At 51.8% G+C, this 22500-nt stretch overlaps 1 protein-coding gene across 16 annotated transcripts in view; it reads left to right on the top strand.

Moving 5' to 3' along the window:
- Window positions 1-22500, top strand: part of DHRSX (dehydrogenase/reductase X-linked) — a 138597-nt gene that overhangs the window by 32346 nt on the left and 83751 nt on the right. For 14 of the 16 annotated variants that reach the window (XR_011434936.1, XR_011434940.1, XR_011434937.1 and 11 more), the window contains one exon: window positions 1279-1347. The exons of the other annotated variants lie outside the window; for them this stretch is intronic. Coding sequence is in view for 8 of the 14 variants with exons in the window: in XM_070257907.1 (XP_070114008.1) it covers window positions 1279-1347 (69 nt within the window). In the remaining 6 variants the exon portion in view is untranslated. The remainder of the gene's footprint in view (window positions 1-1278; window positions 1348-22500) is intronic. 16 annotated transcript variants of the gene reach the window in all.

Here is a 22500-nt window from a genome sequence, read left to right as displayed (position 1 = left end):
AGAGGGTGAGCAGAAGGCAGACACGTGGTGTTTGGGCCCAGCTTCTTCCATCGTGGTCCAGCTATTTCCCGGTATGCAGCAGTCACTCAGTAAATGTAGTTGCAACTCTAGCACGTGCATAGGGTCAAGAATTCCATATCCAGCTCTGAGGAGGCAGCTGCTGAAGATGACCTTTGCCAAAAAAAGTCCGCTTGCATACTTTTCGGACAATGCCGGTCATGACTGCTGGCATATGCAGAGTGAGCTGCACGTCGACGGGAGCTGCCCACGATGACGAGTTTGTCCCGATGGCCGCACCCCCAGGCCCTCCTGGCCACTTATGTCTTTTTCAGGAACATAGAACTCCTCTCTCACGTCGTGCAAGCTTCCACCAGGAAGCCCTTGATGCCAAGATGGTCAATGCTGGAGGCGCCACCCGGTATCAGATGGCTATTTAATATTTCAAAATTGCACAGATTCCGGAAATGAGCTCCTACATGTCCACGGCCCCAGCTTAACCGTGAATATATTTTTTTGTCTTTGATGCTTAGGACGTTTAGAGATGGATGATAGCTTTTGGGTGATCCCTCACACGCCGTCTTCCCCCGCTTCCCCGGTACAGGAAGAACTCTCCAAGCGAAAATCCCATCACTGTGTAGCGTTCTGTTTCTTTAAGGGAGCGAAGGTGCAAATTGCTTTTGCAGCCGCGTCTCCTTGATGTCTGCAACTTTGAGCTTCTTCAAGGCAGTGACAGTTTTTACGTTCCTTCCAGCTCACCCCCGAAAAGACGTCCATGGCCATATTTTCCTTTCACGACCACGCCTGGGTTCTTCAGCTGGTTCCTCTCCTCTCCCTCCCATCGAAGCTCTCCCAGGACCCACCCGTGCAGGGGGTTGGGGCTTGGTTCCCCCTGCGAAGAAGCTGACAGGTTGCCTCAGGTCCGGGTGTTAAGGAGGGATGGCTCGTGGCGCCTAGAAAGGCGTGTTATTTTCGGCCTCCACCTGTGATTCGTGCCACCCGGCGCCTCCCATCCCCGTAATCACTGCAAAGTCAAATGTCGAATAAATGCATCCGTTTTGCCAATCCGGGCTGGAGAAAATGGGTCTTAAATTGAGGGGTTGGATCGGCCAGAATTGCTCTGATGGCCAATTTCAACACCGGAACAAAAGCAGAAACCCCCACAGAGCACGTCTCAGGATCGCGTTTTGCATCTCAAGAAAACATTTTTTTTTTTTTTTTTTGCGTTTGCGAGGTTCCGATGACCTTCCCCATAATTACCTCTTTTCTTATCCTTTTTAGCGGGAAATAACGAGGACAAAGCCGGCGAAGCTGTGAGGAAGATAAAAGAAGAAACCTTGAATGACAGAGGTAACTCTTGCGTCCTCGAATGGTTCTCTTTCCTGGTCCGAGTCGGTGTTCACGGGCTGGGCCGCAGACCCTCCTGTGGGATTAGGGACAGGGCGGTGCAAGTGCACTGAGCGGGAGAGGTCTCTGATCCCTGCACTTCTCTTGGGCGTTTCTGGTCCTCACGGCAGCGTGAGCAATGGCGTCGAGCATGACACCACGACAGCATCGCTCGGCGTAGGCATCTACAAGGGAAGGCATTGGCACGTGCTGGTTGATCGCATCCCTGTGAAATCAGGACCCGCGTTCATTCCGTGTCCGTCTCCAGTGCCCAGGGCTCTCTGACACGCATCTTCACACGGGAACCTTTGGACGCCCCAGCCAGCAGGTGCATCTGCTGGTTGCTGGTTCTTGAGTGATGATAACTGCAACCGGCACCTGCCTGACCGAAGGATACTCAACTCTGCCCCGTAGAGAATCCCGTAGTACTCTACCTGTTTATTCCGCCTGAGGCACGCGTGCACGTCCCTCCCGTCTTTCCTGATTCCAAGCCTCTTTGAGTTCTCTCTGAGCAATGCTTGCGCGTGTGCCGTACGTTTAAAGGAGAGAAGACGCACGTCAGTGTCTTGGTCCATTGGATCCAAGATGGCGCCCACAAGCTGGGGATTCCCATCTCTGGGCTCACTGTGATTCATGAGACAGGAAGGAGAGCTGTTGTCCTCTGGTGTCCTTACTCCCCAGTCCAGGGCATGCGGGCACGTGCTGTCCTATGCTCTGCGAAGGCTGGGCAGTGTTGAAAGTCCCAGTGGCCTCCGACGCCCTTCATGGCCGTTCCCTTCCATCTTGGGACAGACCACCAAGGGGGCTTCCCCATCGCCCACGGCCTAGCTCTCTGTGCAATATCAGGCAGCCATTGCAGACGGGAGCTGTTTCCTTGTCTCTGTGACCTGCCCCCCGGGGCAGAAATGATCGATAGTTGTGACAGCCCATCATTGTCCCCGTCCTGTCTGCAGCGGTTCACGGAGGCACAGAGCATCCCAGCATGCATTTCTGGACCCGCCGCGCTGGCATCGCTGGGAGCACGTTAGAAATGCAGATTCCCAGCTCCGTGCCTTAGGACTCATGGGTGCGCCCGGGAATCCGCATTTTCACAGCCCTCTCGGGATCCCCATGCACCCCTAAGGTTAAGAACCACTGCCATCCTCAATGCACGAAACCGTACTTTCCAGACCAAAACAGGGGTCTCGCGAGAAATGTCTGGAGCACGTGTTCTTTTTTCCATGACTTTGAAAAAAAATCGGAATGAATTTTTTTTAAAAAAACGATAGTTTAAAGAAGAATTCACCAAAACGCGCTTATGTTGTCAACCTAACCAGGGAAGGAGAAAAGGTTCATTCGGGGCTACGTATGGCTGGCCTGGATGCATCGGAGGAAGGAGATTTCAAGAACGCCTTTGAACAAATTCCGTGGTGTCTTCAGTTCTGTACGTTGAGGTTCAGATTTGGGTGCAGAAAGCACTTGGATGAAAGGGAAAGGTCTTTGGCAGCCCTTCTGGGCCAGAGAGGAGGCTGCTGGGGCCGGCAGTGGGGCAGGGGATGGTTCTTCATCGCTGGGATGATGGTGTCCCTTCTGGAAGCAGGCGGGCCCCTCTCCTCAAACCTGTGACACGCCTGCGGCTCGTCTGCTCTTGTTTCTTCATGGCGAGCCCATTCCTGACGGTGGCTGCATCCAGAAGGACTGGAGGCGGCTGGACGGGGAGCTGGGGGGTTGTGGCCTGAGCCCGTGTGAACGTGGTCACTCCCACGGGGACAGGGGAGCTGGTCCAGCGAGGAGGTGAGCCCCTGATTCCACCCACACACACTCAGACTCACATGCACCCATTCACTTTTTAAGTTACTCTTGCGTGCCTTGGCCGAACGTGAGAGCAGCGCCATATTGGTTTTGCAACCTCAGAAGCCCGAGGTTGGGAAGTCGGTCGGTTGAGGTCCCAGCACGTCCACTCACGGTGTCGGGGGGGGAACCACCGTGAGACAAGTGGAGGATGCTGACGCCGGGCCAGGCGGGGGCGGTTTGGCTGTAGCCCTCAAACTGACCTTCTCCTTGGCTGAATGTGCAGCCAAGCTCGGGAGCCCCCGGACCCATGGTCCAGCCAACCCCGGGCCCACTACCCTGTGAGCGGGACCCACTGCCCACGGGCATGGCGGGTGCAGCAGAGGCTCCTGCAGGTGGCCAGCTGGGGAAGCCGTGTCTCCTTGCCCCTCGGTGGCCGTTGGTCAACACCCCTGCTTCCTCTTGGCACATCTCCCTACAAACACGGCCGGACCCCGCCTAGGTCAGGATGCTCTGCAGAACCGAGCTCCCCCAGCTCTGCGGACGGGCTTCTCTCTCGACCGGCTGCACCTCCTGGAGCCCCCGAGCTTCTCGTCCACACAGCCTGCAATTACCCCACTCAGCACGAGGCCAGAGGGAGCCCCACTTGTTCATTGCTTGTGGCTCTTCCCTAATTCCTGTAGCGTTGGGGAATCATGGCTGGGTGGATTCCTTTTTTTGGAGCAAGTAAGCACACGTCCTAACGACGTCAGCACATGACTGTCAAGAACACACTTATTTCTAAACACCTCGTACCTCTCTGCCTGCCATCCCCCCCGCCCCTTCTCTTCTCTGTCCTTCATCCTTTTTTCTTAGTTCTCGGTTGAATCCTTTCTCTTCTCTACTTTCTGGCACTTTCTGCCTTTGCAATCACTTGAGGTCCTATTTTGGGTGCAACGGGAGGGTCCCGGCACGCCAGCCTCCAGCTCATTGGAGCTCCTGGGGATGATAAATTTATGGCTGTTGTCGGGAACCGAGACGACAGGGCTCATCTCCCAATCTCGAGATTTTTCCGGGTAAGATTTTTAATACCTTATCATCACATATCCACAGTGGCAACACCTTGATGGCCCTCGAGTTATTATCTGCTGGTGAAACCTCTCTTATTTGGAGCAGATCGTCCTGCTAATTTATTTTTTAAAAAAATATCTGAACAACGTCACCAAAACAAGCCACAAAATGGCATAATGGGGTTCCAAGGAACCCAAGTGGGAACAGATAAGTATTTAAATGCTCTTGAAAGGACTTGAGGAAGGTAAATTCTGGTTTGTGCGTTTTTCCCGAGACTCACGGAAGCCGTGGTGGAATTCTTGAACCCTAAATCTTCGGGGTGATCCAACTGAAAACACGATGTCTGTCCTCTTCTTTAAAAGGGGAAAGATGTCCCTTGCTTTGGTCCCCATCCCACAGCTTCCATCGTCGGGAGTGTCTTCCTCACCAATTTAGATCTTTCCTGACGCCGTTCCGCCAGCAATACCTGGCTCCATCTTTATCGGGAAGAGGGACCGGCCGGTCGACGCATGTGCCTCCTTTAGGCATTACTTCTGGTTTGCTTTTATGGAAAGAAAACAGGGGTCCGCACCTCGTAAGCTTGACCTGTGTCAAGAAAGCCAACGGTGTGCACCTCGCTGCCAGATACTGGGAAACGCGTCTCGACGAACCGTCGTTATGGGGTTGTCCAACTAAATATAAAAAACACGGATTGGGTGTGAAAACCAAAAAAAAGGTAGTCTAAAGTCAGTATTCACTGTGGTGATGGGTGAGAAAGTCTCTGGAAGGTGGAAGGGCATCTACTCGTCTTCATCATCCAGGAGGGAATTCACACCTTGAAGGTGGACCCACCTTGAGGCGAGTAGACGCCTACCATGAGGCGAGTAGACACCTACCATCTTCGTTCTACTCGTAGATGGTCTGGTTTTGTAGAAATCAGAAGGAAGGTTGGCACGTTTGGAGACACGTGAGTGTAAGTGTTGATTGCGTAGATTTTTCGGTCCCCGTGTATCCCTTTTTCTTCATTGCAAAGAGTTCTTGACTCATAATTTCTACGATGAAGCAGTTGGCATGATGTTGTTGGCCAAAGTCAATGGTGTTCCCAAGAGACGTTTTAACCATATCCTGGACGTATATTTGGCCCCGCATGTGCGCGAGACCACCTTTATCTTCCTTATTTAGCGTAAAATGCCCCTTAGTGACTGCGTCATTTTTCATACCAGTCCTTTTAACTTTTTTCCACTTTCATTTTTAACCCAGTGTCCTGAGTTAGCCAGTGAGCCGGCACGTCCGGGTAGACAGATGATGGACAGGCGGACAGACCTGATTTCCTGCGGGTAATTAGGAGGTGGAGAAGGTCGTTGTGTCTTTTCCGGAGGCGTGGAAGGCAGAGCGCGGCGCTTTCTGAAAATTTAATCGGCTCTTAACGGCTCTCGCCGCGCATCCTTGTATGAAAAGCTCCGCGTTTCTCGGGGTCCTAACAATCGGTTGTAACCTTTCGAAGCCGTAGCAAGGTGGGCGCCCTGAGAAAGGGCGATCGTCTGGCTTGGTTTTCTTAGCCTCCCTATAAATACTGAGACGATTTTCACAAAATCCCACAGGGGCCAATTTTCCTTCTCCTATTGCCTGCCGCGTTCTCTTTCCCCTACCCGTAATTTACGCGCTCTTCTCACTCCCCACCACGTCGCTGCTCCTTTTGTCCTGTTTCGCCTCATTGTTTTTCTTTCCTTCGTGGGGGCGGAATCCTTGCATTCAGATCAGTTCCTTCGATCTCAAGATGCTCCGTGCTTTTAAACTCGAAAATCAGAGATCATCCACATGGTACAGTGTCTAAAACATTATTTGGGTATGGTACTTCCATAATATTTTTTTTTCCCCCTGTGGGGGAAATGAAGTCAACTTTAGTTGATATAGAATATAAACACATAGTAGAAAAGGTTTTTTTCTAAAAAAAAAAATATATAAAGTTTGAAGTATTAGGTAATGATATTTCAAACACTTAGATAAGACCCGGACGTATAGCCGTTCCTGGAACAGTCTCCTCGTTCAACGAGAAGGGACAGCATGTGCGTGAAATGCTGTGTGTCTGGATTCTGACGCCGAACAGCGGCTTGGCCAGCGTGTGCCTGATCCCGCACACGTCCGTATGGAGGGCTGTGCCTCCAGCCACCTCCCTTCGCACATCCGTGGTCCTCCACTTTGTATCCTCATCCGTGCGGTACGGGGTTTTGGGGGTACAGAACCCATGGCGTTAGCAAGTTAGAAATCTGTTAGAACCACCTGTTAGTGGATATTGGAAGCTCTCACCGCCAAGACGGTCTCCGTAAGGGACTATCCTATGCCTTGAAGATAAATATTTCTATTTCGTTTATTTGCAGGTTTTGTCATAAAGGCTTTTCTTCTGGCACAAAGTTTCTCTCTTTCTAGTGCCGTGTCAGGATTTGCATGATTTTTTTTTTTTTGAGGAAGATTGGCCCTGAGCTAGCTTCTGCTACCAATCCTCCTCTTTTTGCTGAGGAAGACTGGCCCTGAGCTAACATCCATGCCCATCTTCCTCTACTTTATATGTGGGACGCCCACCACAGCATGGCATGCCAAGTGGCACCATGTCCGCACCCAGGATCCGAACCAGCGAACCCCGGGCCGCCGAAGCGGAATGTGCGTGCTTAACCTCTGCACCACCAGGCAGGCCCCAGGATTTGCATGATGCTGAGGACCTGCAGATAGCAGATAACAGTAATCGCTCGCCTCGTTCCTGCCTGTAGATCGAAATTTCCACCCGCTGCCATTGCACTCCCGCCCGAGGCGCTTCCTTTAGCCTTGCGTTGACTGTGGGTCCGCGCACGATCAATTCCCGCAACTTTCATCCCTCTGATAATGTCACCTTCTTGCGTTCGACTTTGAAAGCTTTTTCCCTGGATCCAGAATTCTGGCTTGAAAACATCCCCAGGATATTAAAGCTGTTGTGACATGGACTTCTGGCCTTTTGTTCCGAATGAGACGTCAGCTACAATTATCATCAACATTTCCTGAATATTATGGGCCTTTTTATGTTCTTTTTTCTATTTTTTGTTTTCAGAGCCTTGATAATATTCCTAGGTGTTGTTTTTTTTATCCCCATGTTTATCCTGCTGGGGTTTAAAAGGTTTCCTTTCTCTGTATCTTTAGGTAGATGATTTTGATAAAATTTGGAAAATTTTTAGCCATTTTTTTTTTCAAATACTTTTTCTGCTCTGTTGTTCCCGTCTTGTCCTTATGGGTCTACAATTCCACGTACGTTAGATTGTGTGACACTGACAGTCCATTGAGGTCCCTTCATTTTATCCAACTTTATTTGGCTTTGGATGATTTCTCTTGACCCATCTCAAGTTCCCATGACTGGAGTTTGGTTTTCAGCCAAACAAACTGTATTTTTTTTTCAGCTTGAGAATTTGCATTTGGTTATTTTTAGGTTACCCATCTTTTCTTCGCGTTCTTTGTGTCTTCCCGCGTGGCGTCCATCTTTTCTTGTAGACTCTTTCCTTCGTAATGGTTATTTTAACGTCTTAAAATAGTTATTTTAAAGTCTGGATCTCGTGGAAGCTCGCCGAAAGGTCTCGTCAGGAGGAGTCTATTTCCGTTTTGCCGCGGGGCCTTGCGTGCGGCTCCTAATCTTGAGACACAGCCCTTTCTTCTAAGACGCAGCCCGTCTCGGGTTCCAGCCGAGAGTCCACAATTTCCACCCCGCCCTTCCACCTGGGCAAGACTCAGATGCCATCCTTTCTCCCCAAAACCAGTCATCTGTTCTCTTTATCCGTGTGCTTGTTTATCTTCCACATTGGCGGGAAATCCTATGATGTTTGTCTTTCTCGGTCTGACTTATTTCGCTTAGCGTAATACCCTCAGGTTCCATCCATGTTGTCACGAATGGCTCGATTTCATCTTTTTCATGGCTGAGTAGTATTCCATTGTGTAGACACCACATCTCCTTTCTCCATTCACCCATTGATGGGCACCTAGGTTGCTTCCACGTCTTGGCTGTTGTGAATAAGGCTGCGATGAATAAGAGTTCATGTATCTTTATGCATTCTTGTTTTCAAGTTCTTTGAATAAATACCCAGTAGGCTGGATGGCTGGATCATACGGTATTTCAGTTTTTAGTTTTTTTGAGAAATCTCCATCCTGCTTTCCGCAGTGAACGTGTTTTTTAAACTTCTTTTTGTGGAACAAGTTGTAAAAAAAACCCTCTTACCTCTAACACACATTCTTTCCTTGTGCCCAGGGGAGCGTAGACGGGGTCACTGTGGGATACTCACTCACCTGGCAGGTGTGGCCGGACCTGCCCATTTCTATATTTTTATTATATTTTTGAAACTATGCGACTTTAATTCTGGGCGCTGTTTTACGTTTACAGAAAATGGAGAAATCGATCTTAAATGCCTATGAATCAGCATGTCAACGTCCAGACCTACCTGGGACGTGGGTTTCTGCACAGGAGGGTGAATGACAGCGGACTTCATCTCCACTTTCTGAAAACTCCAGCTGTAACGTTACTCTCAGGGAGGGTCAGGGACGGGGTCGGGGTTAGAGGTCAGAGGTTCGATGGGGTTTAGAGGTTACAGCTATTCCAGTCTGACAGCCGGAGTCTCGAGCTTCCCTTTCCTCGGACTGGGGGTTGGGAGGAGCTTTAAGACATGCCGGGAGCTGAATGACTGATCTCCCATAATTTGCCCTGCAAATGCAATTCAGGCACATTTCTCAATTCCACCTATTAACGAGGACAGAGGCCGTTTTACAAGTTAATTACCCAGAAGATTATCAGCGGCTTGAGCGGCTCATATTGCATGCGCTGTTTCACAGATAAGAAATAATGAGGGTTGTTCCGGGAGGAAAAAAAAAAAAAAAAAAAAAGATGGCTTTGTCAGCCCGGCGAGATAGTCGTATCCTGGCTGCTGTCCTGGCTTCATCTGCGAGACATAACCCAGGCCGTGGAGGGGCGGGGAGCCCGTGCACCGCGCGAGCACCGCCGACGCCCCACCTGGGAGACGTGAGGTTGACAGCTCCGTCCTGGGCGCGTGTCGAGATCCGAGTTACAGCTGGTCTCGGTCGTTCCCTTTAGTTTGCAAATTCCTCTGCCTCCCGCTGTAGCTTTAAAAATGATTAAACACCGTGAATAAAGCCGTTTCTTCTGAAATGCTGGCGAGGTGGAAATTTGGGGCTGTTTGCTCTGTTTCTCACACTCTGGAGCCCCAGATGCCTCCACAGAGATGGAATGTGCCCCAGGAGGTGTCCATGAGACCTTACTTTTTTCTTTTTTTTTTTGCAAAAGTGTGGGACAGGGTGGAGACCGGGCTCCCGCCTGACCCAGACAGAAGCAGGGGGTCCCCAGGAAGATGCTTTGCTCAGGGCAAGCTGACCCCTTTCTCAAGGGACTGAGCCCTGGGACTGTGGCACTGCCTCAGTTTCCATAAGGAGAAATTTGCAAGTCTTGTTATCATTTTCTTAGTGAATGATGATGCCAGTGGCGGGGGCTGCGCGGGTACAAGAGCTGGTGCATTTGAGCAGATCCTAAGAATTACCTAGAGATGCTCTCTGGGTTGATTGGTGGCCTCCCCAAAACATATCATCGATGGATGAACAGAGAAATGGAATGTGGTCTGTGCACACGGTGGAATATTACTCAGCCGTCAAAAAGGAAGGAGATTCTGACACAGGCCACAACATGGATGGACCGTGAGGCCGTGATGCTCAGTGAAAGAAGCCAGTCACCAAAGGACAAATCCTGTAGGATTTCAGTTGGGCTGATGGAAAAAGGTCTGCAGTTGGATGTGGATTGTACCACAAGCTTCGTGCCACTGGGGTCCTGCGGCCCATCCTGGTGGCCCCTTTGAGTGGGACCTATGGTGACCCCATAGGACTCGCTCTCTGGTGTTGTCCACAAACCTTATGACCCCACAAGCCCTGGGGGATGGCCAGTCCCCATGGAGCCGCCTCTGTCCTCCTGTCATGGCCAGAGGCGTCCTCGGGAGTGAGCTGGGCCCCCGTGTCTTCCCCCGCAGGTAACAAAGTTCAGGTTCTGGGGTGACGGGGGGGTTCCTGCAGGTTCCTTCCCTTCCAGGCAAGGATGGGGGTGCAGAGCGGCCAATGGTTTTCTCCAGGCGTTTCTGCTGTCTGACTTCTGATCTCCCCCGACCCCGGCCCCTTTGCACATCCTTGATCTGGTTGAGGTCTCAGCATCGTGGGACCTACCCCCGTCGCCCGCCCCATTTCCTCTGGAAACTTCCGCACTCGCGGTTCCTGCCACTTTATATGCCTCCATCCACGGCCTTGCTGCCTCAGCTGATAGTGGGGGTGGGAGAAGCCCCCTTTTAATAGTTCATTTTACTGATTAAAAACGGAATTTCCAGATGCCCAAACGCACGTTCGTTTGTGAAAGCTGCCCTTTTGAAGCATGTAGACAGAGAGGGGATTCGTAGCCAGGAACAAAATATTTTATCAACAACGAAATGGAGATAGATAGAAGGTGTCACAGTCTATGGAACACAGCCGAAATATGAAGAGAGTCGGTGTGGCTCTCCGTTCCTGTCCTGGTCATAAATGAAAAGAAAATTACGACCAGGCGCCCAGGGCATGAAGTATAAATTGGGAAGTAGGCGTATGAAAGGAGTAACATGGTGCGGAAATAAAATACCGAGTCGAAAGAACCCAGGAGCCGAAAGCAAAATCAATAATAATTTCTTTGAAGGAAAGGAAAGAATAATGATCCAGCAAGCAATTATTCATCTTTCCTCCCGCAAAAAAAAAAAAAAAAAAAAAAATGCAAGAACAAAGCCAACCCTCCTCATCCAAGCTGCATAGACAAAGTCTGGCTTCAGCTGAGCGATCAAACTTCACTTGCAAAAGAAGCATGCAGGGTTCATTCCCCATCCCTTCGTTGCCGAGCCTCTAGAGAAATTAATTTCGTAGCAGTCGATGGAAGGCAGGAGGCGCTCCGTCTACACCCGAAGCGTGAATTGGACGGACGACAAACCGGATTCCAATCCTCGGCCTGGTTGGCTGGTTCTGGCTGCCCGGCACCCCTGAGATGAGAATGATCCGGTGGTGAGCGATCAGGGATGGATTAGTGATGTCTGCTGTGGCTACGGGGGCGGAAAGGACTGTGTCTCGTGCGTGTGTGCTAATTTCTCGCCCCTTTTTGGGGGGTTGTGTCCGAACCCCAAGAAGCCATAACTCTTTGGCTGGTTCCGGGACATCGTCCCAAGGCTCCGTCACGGCCTGGCCCTTCGTGTGCACTCGGCAAAATAATTTTTTAACGCCCTCCGATGGGTTCTTGCTCCCCGTGGGATTTGTCTTGTCGGGGGGGCGGCGAATGAAAGAACCGATGTCTCAAGCATCCATTCCTTTTCTGTGTTGCAGCCACCAACCCCGCTCCCCCAGCTCACACCTGTCCCCTTACCTGGTCCATACCCCCGCCTCCAAGCTGGCCTCCCAGCTTCCACGTTCTCCCCTCTCTGGCCTGGCCCAGCCTGGAGTCCGGAGGCATGCGTCTGCCTTACCTGCTTCAACCCACACGCGCAGGGTGCCCTTCGTGGCTCCTCCCCGTAGCTGCAGACGTGCACACGGGGTCTCTGCTTCTTGGCCGTTCTCTTCTTCCTCCTGACCATCCAAATCCTCCTCACCCTGGACTTCTGACCTTTCACAGCAGACCCCAAGGGAGCGGTCCTAAAGTCACGTGCCTCCACTTTCCGCTCCCTCAACTCCTTCTGGCTCATCGGTCTCACACGTCGCCCTGCGGTTGGTTTAACGGCGTCACTGATTTCTCTAGCCCTCGGCACGGCCCCTGGCACGTTAGAGGCACGTGAGGAGCACTGGCCCAAAGAACGTGCGGGAGAACATCTCGTAAACTGTGGGATCTCAGTGAATGACAGCCGCTCTGAGGAGGATTGTGATAATGGTGACAGTGATGGTGGTGATGATGATGGTGGTAATGATGGTGGTTGCAGTTGTGATGGTGATGGGGGTGATGGCAGTGGTGGTGATGATGATGGTGGTGGTGGTGATGCTGGTTTTCTTGTGGTGATGATGGTGGTGATGGTGGTGATGGTGATGATGGTGGTGATGGTGATGATGGTGGTTTTATGGTGGTGGTGATGGTAGTGATGATGGTGATGCTGCTGCTGCTGCTGCTGATGATGATGGTGATGATGATAGTCATGTTACCAATGGTGATGATGGTGATGATGGTGATGATGATGGTGATGATGATAGTCATGTTACCAATGGTAATGATGGTGATGATGGTGGTTTTGTGGTGGTGATGGTGGTGCTTTTGTGGTGGTGATGATAGTGGTGGTGATGATGATGGTGGTGGTGATGATGATGTTGGTGGTGCTGATGGTGGTGGTGGTGGTGGTGGTGATGTTGATGATGATGGTTTTGTGGTGATGATGATGGTGGTTTTGTGGTGGTGGTGATAGTGGTGGTGATGATGATGGTGGTGGTGATGATGATGGTGGTGCTGATGGTAATGTGATGATAATGACGGTGATGGTGGTGATGGTAATGGTAATGGTAATGGTGATTATAGTGACGATGACGGTGACAATGACGGTGATGGTGATGATGACGGTGGTGGTGATGGTGATGATGATGATTGTAATAGTGATGATGATGGTGATGGTGATGATGATGGTGGATGTGACAGTGATGGTAATGGTGATGATGATGGTGGTGATGGGGATGATGATGATGATTGTGATGGTGGTGATGATGATGGTGGTGGTGGTGATGGTGATGATGATGATGATGATGATGGTGGTGATGGTGATGATGATGTTGTTGATGGTGATGATGGTAATAGTGATGATGATGATGATGGTAATGGTGATGATGATGCTGGTGTTGATGGTGATTATGAGGAGGGTGATGGTGATGATGATGGCAATGATTACTGCTCTCTTATTCACCATTGTTATTATCACATAAAATCACAACATTTTAGAGCTGATGCCCAGAGATGTTAATGGGCTCCCGGGGGATGCCCAGCTAACTGCTGGCCCTGAATGGCACATTCACGTCTGTCCTTCTACAATATGCTCTTTCATCTGAGCTACAGGAAAGACTCATTAATTCCGTGGCTTCACTGAGCCCTATGTTAGGATCATATTTAATTTAAGATAATTGTCAGAATGAATATCGGGAGAAGCGAATCTGAACTGTCTGTCTGACCTTGGATGCGGTATTTCCTTAATTTTTAAACCTTCTCTCCCGAGTTGAAATTTTGCAACTTTCACTGCAAACTGAGAGCGTGGCCTTTTCCTCTGCCGCTCCCAGAAATGAATTAATTCGTGTTCATATTCATTTTTGCTTGATCCCTTTGTCCCTTGGTGAGTAGGTTTCCGGTAAGAAATTTGACCGAACGTCGCCTTTGTCCCCGGACAATCTTCTCTTCCCTAGAGCGTTGATCGGACACCATCAGAGTCGGAGATGCTTTGTGTTCATCGTAACACAGTCTCTCACGACATCAAACGAGGAATCCCTCGGTCACTTCTCAACTTTCTTAGATGGCAGCTGCCATTGTAGCCCCGCCTCTCCGTTCTCCTTGCGGCTCGAGTTTGCACGTGATAAAATACTTATTTTTTTTAAAGCCCTTTCTCAGTGAAGCCCGTTACGTCCCAGATGACTTCTGTGTGTGGACACGCGGACCCAGAGACAGGACACTTCCCCCACGGAAATGCAAGTCACGGAGAATCGATTTTTCTCTTCCTTCTGTCCAAGAAAGCAACCAGCTGAGGGTTGTAAAGCGATTCGGGGTGGGGAATGATGGGTTCTCTCTCTTTTTCTTTTCTTTTTCTGAGTCCTGTTTCCTCCAAATCCGGATTCTGTGAATCCTAATAAGCACCTACTTTTCTTCGGGAATGTGCCCTGCTGTTATACCCTGGAAAAATCATGGCGTACAGCCTTCCGTGGATAATTCCTGAGGTCCGCTCTTCACTGGGGAGATCTCTGTGGCACTTCCTTGATTTTAGACCGTTCCGGGGTCCCTGAGTCGGATTCTCTGTCATTGCCACCTCCTCCTCCTGGGGCCCTGAAGATGCTGGCCTGGTCCGACATTCTCCTCCCTGCCCATCTTTCCATCGATGCTCACGCCGCCAGACTCACGGGTCCTCCCTTCCTCCAGCCAACCCAACGGCTGTGGTCGCGGGAGCTCCGAGAACCCTTCTGCAAAGGGGGTGGCGGTGGTGTTTCTGAATATTTTAATGAAGCCGGACGCGTCTAGAAGGGCCCACAGGACCTCCGCAGCCATCTTCCAGTCCACGTTCTGCCCTCTGCAGGGGAAGGCGGTGCTGTTGGCCATCCAAGCCATGGGTGACATGAGAACACGTCCCCGTGGAGCTGGCGGCTTCTGAAAAACGCCGCTCCCCAGCCCCCTGCCACCACTCCAGATTCGCACGTCCAGACTCTGAAGCCGGTCGCGCACCCATCACGTTGGAACGTTCTAGAAGGATTCCGTCGCATGGCTGCTGTGCTGTGGTGGCTCCTTCCTGGGGACCCGCCATGCTCTGGCCCATCGCTGGGATGACAAAGACGCTGTGTTAATCAACCCTCACTCTTAGGGACCTTACAGTGAGGTGGTGGTGTGGGGGCGTGGGGTGGGGAAAATACGCTAATACCAATTGGGGTTTTGCCTGTCGCGCCTGTCCCTCATTTAGAGTCATTCTTTGTCTTCTCTGCACGTGGCTTTGAAATTCTCAAATTTGACACCCCCCCCGCCCCCCGATTCCCTGAGTTTGCCCAGAAGCGATGGATGAAGCCAGACCAGGCTGCCTTCCTGGGGTCACTCTCCGTCCCTTGGCGAGACCCCCCCCCCCGCATGAGTGTTTGTGTGTTGGCGTTGCACACTGCCTTCCCCCCAGCTGGCAATATCCATCAAGAGCCGCTTCCCCTCCCTCCATGGCTTCATCTGGGGCCCGGGGCCTTATTGGAGGCTGTGTCTGCCTTCTGGGGTGGGGATCGATCCCGGGCCATAGGTGGGCAGTGAGCGGGCTCCTCACAACCAGACGGCCTTGTAGAGGAGACGTGCATTCAATGCTCACGCCCACCTGGGGGACAGACCGTCCTCACCGTGCTCTCCCAGATTTGAGGACGCGCGTGCCCAGCGTGGCTGTGACTTCTCCCGTTGGCTCTCCGGAAGCCCTGCCTTCGCTTCCCGTTCGTTCTCGTTTACTCTTTCTTGCTGCCCTCCTCATGCGTAACAGCTAAACGTCAGGGGCCCAAACAAGGAACGCAGGAAAACAAAACAACACACCTCGTTTCTGGTAGAGCGTCTATTCCGCTTTTGTGGAAATCAGCTGGCGCTCTCAGAAACGTGTGGATGGACGCCTGATGTAGACACACGCATTCCTTACAGGGTGTGTCAGTGTCCTGGGGCCGCCGTAACACGTTACCCCAAACTAGGGGGCTTAAACCCCCGGGATCCGTCCTCCCCCGTCCTGGAGCCCAGAGTCTGAGGTCAAGGGTCGCAGGGCCACGCTCCCTCCGGAGGCTCCAGGGGAGGGTCCCTCCTGCCTCTTCCGGCGTCCGGGACTCCAGGGTCCCTGGGCTGGTGGCCGCCTCCCTCCCGTCTCTGCCTCCGTCCTCACGGGGCCCGTCTGCATCTGCGTCCAAAATTCCCTCTTCTCGTGAGGACACCAGTGACTGGATTTAAGGCACGCCCTAGCCCTGCGCAACCTCACCTCATCCGAGTGCATCTTCCAGAGAAGCCCACGGGCCCCGGTCCAGGGTGCACGCCTCTGCTCGGGGGGCCAAGTTCAACTGGCTACACCCAACGCCCGGGCCCGAATCGGGATGGCCGTCACATCTCCAGACTCTCGATCTGGACACGTGGGGTCACAGCCTTTTCCCCCCGGCCGCCACGTCCGTCCTCAAGACATCGTCCTATTCGGGTGACAAACGGCAGCCTTGTGGAGGATGCTGGCTCGCATCGCCGTTCCCTCTGACAATTCTCTTTGGTTTGTGACGAGCGCACACACACAACCCTCCAACTTATGACGCCCCAGATGCATTCTGCATTCGGCCCCCCCCCCGCAGGGTCCCCAGAGAATTGACCGCTTCAGCAAGAAAGGAGTCCCAAGGTATCCCCTTTCCGTGGCCGCTTGGCGGTCAAGCCCTGGGGCCCTCAGCTGGAAATTCAGCCTCGACCCCTTTTTGCAGGGTCCTCACAGCCCAGAGACTCTGTCTGGCCACAGACTCTCTGCACAGCTCTTCCTTTAGAGACGTCACGGTGGGATGCGGTGCAGAGGATTTCCCGCTCCTCAGGCAAAGCATTCAAGCTCAACGGACTTTGCAAAGCACTTCTTGCCGTGGGAGGCGAGGAGGGGGCCGGCTCTTTGCAACAGGACGAGTGGGCTGTTGCCATCTGGAGCCAGCCCTGGTCACGGCGAGCTGCATGCCTCTGAAGCCGGCAGAGAGGACCTTGCATTTCTCTCTCGGGGTCCAGAAAGCGCCGGGTGGGGGGCATGGGGAGTGAGCGGGTGCCGTTCTTCAAATGCTTGAGCCGCCAACGACTTGCTTTCCTTGTAGACAGCTGGTGTGCAGAGGGGTTGTTTGCGGGGACTGTCCCCCGTCCCGCTGCTCATTCCTCGGGAGCCTGAGGATGCAAATTGGAGGGTCCGTGTCTGACCTCGTTCTGGATGACCGGGGCCGCGGGGGCATCCCTGAGTCTTAACCCGACTCCTGTGGGGCAGGAGGGGGTTCTTGGCCATCAATCATTTTCAGGAATACAAAAAGGATGGGAGGGTCCTCGCCCTTCCCTCTTTTCCAGGAGCACTAAGGACTGAATATTTGAGGCCCCCAAATCCACCTTTGACCCCCAGTGGGGTGGCATTAGGAGCGGGGCTCCCTGTGGGAGATGATTGGCGGTTCGATGAGGTCAGGAGGGGTGGGCCCCCCGTGACGGGGATGAATCAACTCCCCGAGACAGACCTGATTCAAAGGAAATTCTTCCAAAGGGCGTCTCGTCTGCTCACGTCTTCTTTCTGCACCAGGCGGGTGGTTGTAAGGGTTTCGCACAACCACGGCGTCCGTTGCCTACAGTTCCGACGGAGGCATCACAACCTTCAGACAAAATTCATTTTGCTCTTTCTGCCCCCGCCCTTACGCACCGGCTCTCGGAATGCAACGCTGGCTTGGATCCTTCGGGAGCCGCCGAAGCCAAAGGCTAATAAATTCATGCAAAAGGGGAGCATTTTTCGCTCGGGAGGTGAACAAGGGCTCTCAGAAGGGGTGGTGGGTGGGCCTCGACGGAGGAAAATCAGACCCCACAAAAGCAAAAGGTGGAGTGCTTTCCCGGGGTTTTAGTTTCTGTGGAAGGCGAGTGTGCTTGTCAAAGTATTCTTAAACGGGAAATACACGCAAGAGTTTGATGGACACGAATGATCTTCTGGGTTTCGTAGCAACTATTTGAGTTTCAAGAGGCCTTTAAAATTTTTTATGATGAATATTTTCATATTCATTTATTTCATATATATTTCATGTGTGTAAAATAGAGCGAGAAGGGCTGGCCCGGTGGTGCAGTGATTAAGTTCCCACGCTCCACTTCGGCGGCCCAGGGTTCGAGGGTTCGGATCCCGGTGTGGACCAACACACGGCTCATCAAGCCATGCTTTGGCGGCATCCCACATACAAAATAGAGGAAGATGGGCACAGATGTTAGTTCAGCGGCACTCTTCCTCGGCAAAAAAAAAAAAAAAAAAAAAAAAATCCCCACCATGGAGAGAATGATATAAAGATCCTTGTAGACCTGCCGTGTAGTTTTATCACATCTCAACATTTTGCTAAATTAGTCTCAGGTTGTGTGTTTGCATGTGTGAAATAACACATTTCCGATGCGATGCCCTCCTGTGTGTCCTCTCCAGTGATTGCGTGAGTACGTGAAAAAGTGACGATATATCTCAGGTCAGTGGGAGAAATTTGAAATCTGGTCTTGCATGGTTTACCTGTTCTTTATCTTCCGTTCATTCGCAGGCTGGAGGAGGAAGATGTATTTTTCCCCGTCCTTATTTTCAGTTCCCAAATGATGCTTCCGTTTAAAACTAATTATCGAAGGAAACAGCATCTCTCTCTCTCTTTCTGCCGAAGGAAGTCGTGCTGTGCAAGCCGGCGTCGTGGCGTTAGCAGTTTCTGGTCCTCTCTGAGGCCGGCTCTGCCTTTCCCCAATGGGGTGCCTCTCTCTGAAGCCGGGGTGGGGTCTCGGTGCTTGTAAAACGGCCTCATTCAGACCAGGAATGGGTCCCGGGCATCTTCACCAAACCTCAGAGTTGGCCGTCCGGGGGGCCGAGTTTGACTCTGTGCTCACTCACACTTCACAGAGCCGTACGCTCTATTGAGAACATTGGAAATAAAAATGATGCAGAAATGCAACGGCAGGGAATTATCTTAGCCATTTTTTATTTATTTATTTATTTTTTGAGGAAGATTGGCCCTGAGCTAACTGCTGCCAATCCTCATTTTTTTTTTTTTTTTTTTTTTTGCGGGTGGTGGGCCAGGCCCCTCTTCTTGGGTCACGAGGATCCACCCACTTTCCTCCCCATGACGTGGCCACCTGGAACCGTCTACAGTTCTGGGAGCTCCCGATTTCCCGGATTAAGGATCGTGCCTGTTGGGATTTGTCCATCTCAACCCATTTTGGGGGACAATCCCAGGTCTATCCTCAGAGCTGGGTGGCCCCGGGGGTTTGCTAAAGGTTGGAGGTCGGAAGGTACCATATTCCAGGTGTGTTATGGGGACAAGCTCTTAGGATGAACTCTTTGAACGTATAGGAAGGAAGGAAAAATTGAGGAAAGGAGGATTAAAAAAAACCCCGAAAACTCAGCATGTTGACAGTGCATAGTCTTACGAAAGGTCTACCATCTTTCTCCTGGGATCCTGTTTCTCTTTCTTCTTTCCACACACGGGCAAAGGACCCGTCCCGAATGCTAATAGACCAATCCATCTTAACAGAACAGAATAAGCAAATTTCATTGGTAATGATTCCAGATATTGCAACTTAGCCATTACAAAATGGCCACTTGTTGGGTTTTGGGGATAATGTCAAAGATAATCCCTAATTATCTGAAAAAAAAAAAAATATCCAAATACTGGTCCGTTTTCTGGCTCCACATCTGCACGAGGCTGGATAGCCTTCGACGGAAACAACACGTTGCGACAGACGGAAGGCAGAAGTCGGCGGGAGACCCCGGCTGTCTTCTCGGAGGCCCCACATTTGCAAAAACATGAGACATTTTTTCAGCGTCTTCACTGTCTTTCAATGTCTTCAAGAACCTTCCAGTTGACACCCAGGAACTAGAGGCCATGACTTCAACCTTTGACCTCCAAGGAGGCAGCTGGGTTCTCCTGTCCGCTCTGCAGCCCACCTCTTGCAATGGGCTCAGAGTCTTCGTTCTGGACAAACCCAGTCCCAGCGGGGTCTCCCCATTGACCTCTACACCTGAGCTCCTGCACCGGCAACAAAGCCCGTCGCCCGCCCTGCCCGGAGTCTCTGCATTAGAGGTGGTGCGGGCAAGGCAGCTGGTGCCCTGGAAGGTGCCCAGAGAACGCTCCTGATTAGCATGGCGGGAAGATGCTGGGGTCTCTCGGAGCCGCCATCTCCGTGAGCCGCCATATGCAAAAGGTCTTATTTACACCTGTGGCCATTTTATGTGGCTTTATCCACGGAGGGAGGGGTTCTGTGGTGGTTGGAGATGGCCCTCCAAGGAGGTGTGGCTCGCTGGAGGGGCCCAGAATGTTCTGGAAGAAATAGCTCCACGGAAGACCCCTGGAGGGAGAAGATGGCCGGGTAGAGGGAAGCGCTGGATCCTACGTCACTGGTCCAGAACTGTTGGTTGGGTGTTAAGAAATAACAACGTGGGGGCCGGCCTGGTGGCACAGCAGTTAAGCATGCACGTTCCGCTTTGGCAGCCCGGGGTTCGCCAGTTCAGATCCCGGGTGTGGACATGGCCCCGCTTGGCACGCCATGCTGTGGTAGGCGTCCCACATAGAAAGTAGAGGAAGATGGGCATGGATGTTAGCTCAGGGCCAGTCTTCCTCAGCAAAAAAAAAAGAGGAGGATTGGCAACAGATGTTAGCTCAGGGCTAATCTTCCTCAAAAAAAAAGAAAGAAAGAAAGAACAACGTGGGTGCACATTACAGTCATGCACGGGCATGGAACTTGTTTCACTGGAAGCGTCTGTGATGGGCGCCCGTGAAGGGCTGTGTTGTGTGTGCGTTTCACAGGGAGAAGCTGAGTTCAGCGTACGGGACGTGCATGAAATAGTCGTTTTATTCTCCTTCTTTTCGTGAACCCGTTCTGCGTGGCTCCCCAGAGCGGTGGCGGGCTTCCTGCTCCTGGATGCAATGTGAGTTTTTCTGGAGGGTTAGCTTGGAGATTGACCAGCTGTGAGGTTCGTCCTCCAGCCAACTCCAGGTCCTTCTCTTCTGATTTCCAAGAGATTTCCGTGACGGCGTAGCGGGAAGACGTGCATCTGGGTCGTCATCCTGGGAGCACTCCAGCCTGTGAAGGGCTCTCCCATTTGGTGCGATATCACGGCAGAAAACAAACACACCCCACGTTGGTGTAAGTGGCATTTTTTTTTTTTTTAAGAAGGCAAAACCATGAACCAAAAAAAATCCAGGGAGGGAGAGAGGTGGCGGCGTTTTGCATTTTCTTTTCTTTTTTTTTTTTTTTGCAAACGTCTTACATTTTTGCAAATGTGGGGTTTCCGAGAAGACAGCCGGATCCTCCCGTCGGCTTTTGCATTCAATCTGTTGTTTCTGTTGAAGAAGATCCAACCTCGCGAAGATATTTAGCTGGAAAAAAGAGGAGGGTGTTGATAGCTTTTTTTTTTTTCAGATAATTGTGGATGATCTTTGACCCCATCCCAAAAGCCAACCAGGGGTCATTTCCTAATGGCTAAGTCGCGATGTGGAATCTGGAGTCAAAATCCGTGAAATATTCTTGTTGTGTGCAATGAACATTGATTGGTGGATATATCATCTGGAAAAGACCGTGAGCTCGTGGGTCCTTTGGAAACTACGGGCTCCCCGAGTCATGGAGGTCTTCCAAACGTTGACACATTTCATTCTCCAACATCCTGGAAAAAAACATAAAAAAAAAAAAAAATCACATTTGTTGGTCTAACCGCTGACCTCATCAGAAGAGCCTTCAAGCCTTGGGAAGCTCTCCAGCTCCCGGTGGCAGATACGAGTTTTCCCAAAAACCCTAGTTTTCTCTCGAAAACCTTGCCGCTTAGCCAGCCAGCCGGCGTGCACAGATGCATCATTTTGGCTCCCCCCCCCCCCCGTCGTGTCCCGCAGGGCATTGAAAAATGCGGCTCCTTCAAGGTCAGACAATAATTCAGTTAATTCCTATTGGCTTCCTCGGGGGCGTTTTTAGGTGAAACACGCATTGTGTTTGCTGTCGGGGGCCCAGTGGTGACGCACGCAATATGCATGCTAATGCAACCATCCTTTGCCCCGTGACCCTTCTGCACCGTTCGTGCAGATACCGACGCCGTGCAGAGGGTGCAAACGCTTTTAGGAGGAGGACGTGAATCATTTTGACCTCGTGGCCCCCCCCCCCAAGAGGTGCAGCCCTACTTTGAGGAGGCTGATCTGAGGAGGGGTGAGTTTTGGTTCAACCTCCCCGACACCCATCATGGCGGACAAGCTTTAGAAGGACGGCGCCCTCTGCAGGCCCTAGGAGGGGACCCTCCCTGGAAGGACCCGCCCTTGGGGACTGCTTAGGACACCTTCCGACCGTCTTTCTGTCCTTCCTCTCCCCCAGGCGTTTTGGCTTTTTCGTTTGGTGTCTCCTTCCGTTGGGTAGGTCCCACGATGCTTTGCCTCTCGCCGTCTCACGACTGGATGCGCTGAGAGATGTTTCGTCCATCCTGTCCCGCGCCGTCCCCGGGGTACGTCATTAAACTGGAGGATACTGATCCATGGTCACGTCCGAGGTGGATGCATTGCCCTTGGACCCCATGGCTGGAGTTGCCACTCGTGTGTTGCAATTGGGAAGCCCACTCTTTTTCGTCTCCTCTCCCTTTCTAGATCCATCTTGTCAGACTAAACGCATGGAGGTGCTCGATTTCGATAATCTTCTGCTCCTCCGACTGGGGTTGAGTACCTCATGCTTCAAAGAAAACCCCAATTCGTAAAAGCCACAGGGTAATCTTGAGTGTAAGAACGTGGAAGATGTGGCTCGAAGACCTTGGTCGCCTTCCCTGAAATGTCACCAGGCCATCGGGGACTCCAGAGGGGGCTGTCTGGTTGCCACCCACACTGCCACCCCTCTGCCTGTGC

This window comes from Equus caballus, chromosome X, assembly GCF_041296265.1.
Source record: "Equus caballus isolate H_3958 breed thoroughbred chromosome X, TB-T2T, whole genome shotgun sequence".
Classification (NCBI taxonomy): Eukaryota; Metazoa; Chordata; class Mammalia; order Perissodactyla; family Equidae; genus Equus; species Equus caballus.
The sequence above is the reverse complement of the archived record's forward strand: the minus strand, read 5'-3'. Positions and strand labels throughout refer to the sequence as shown.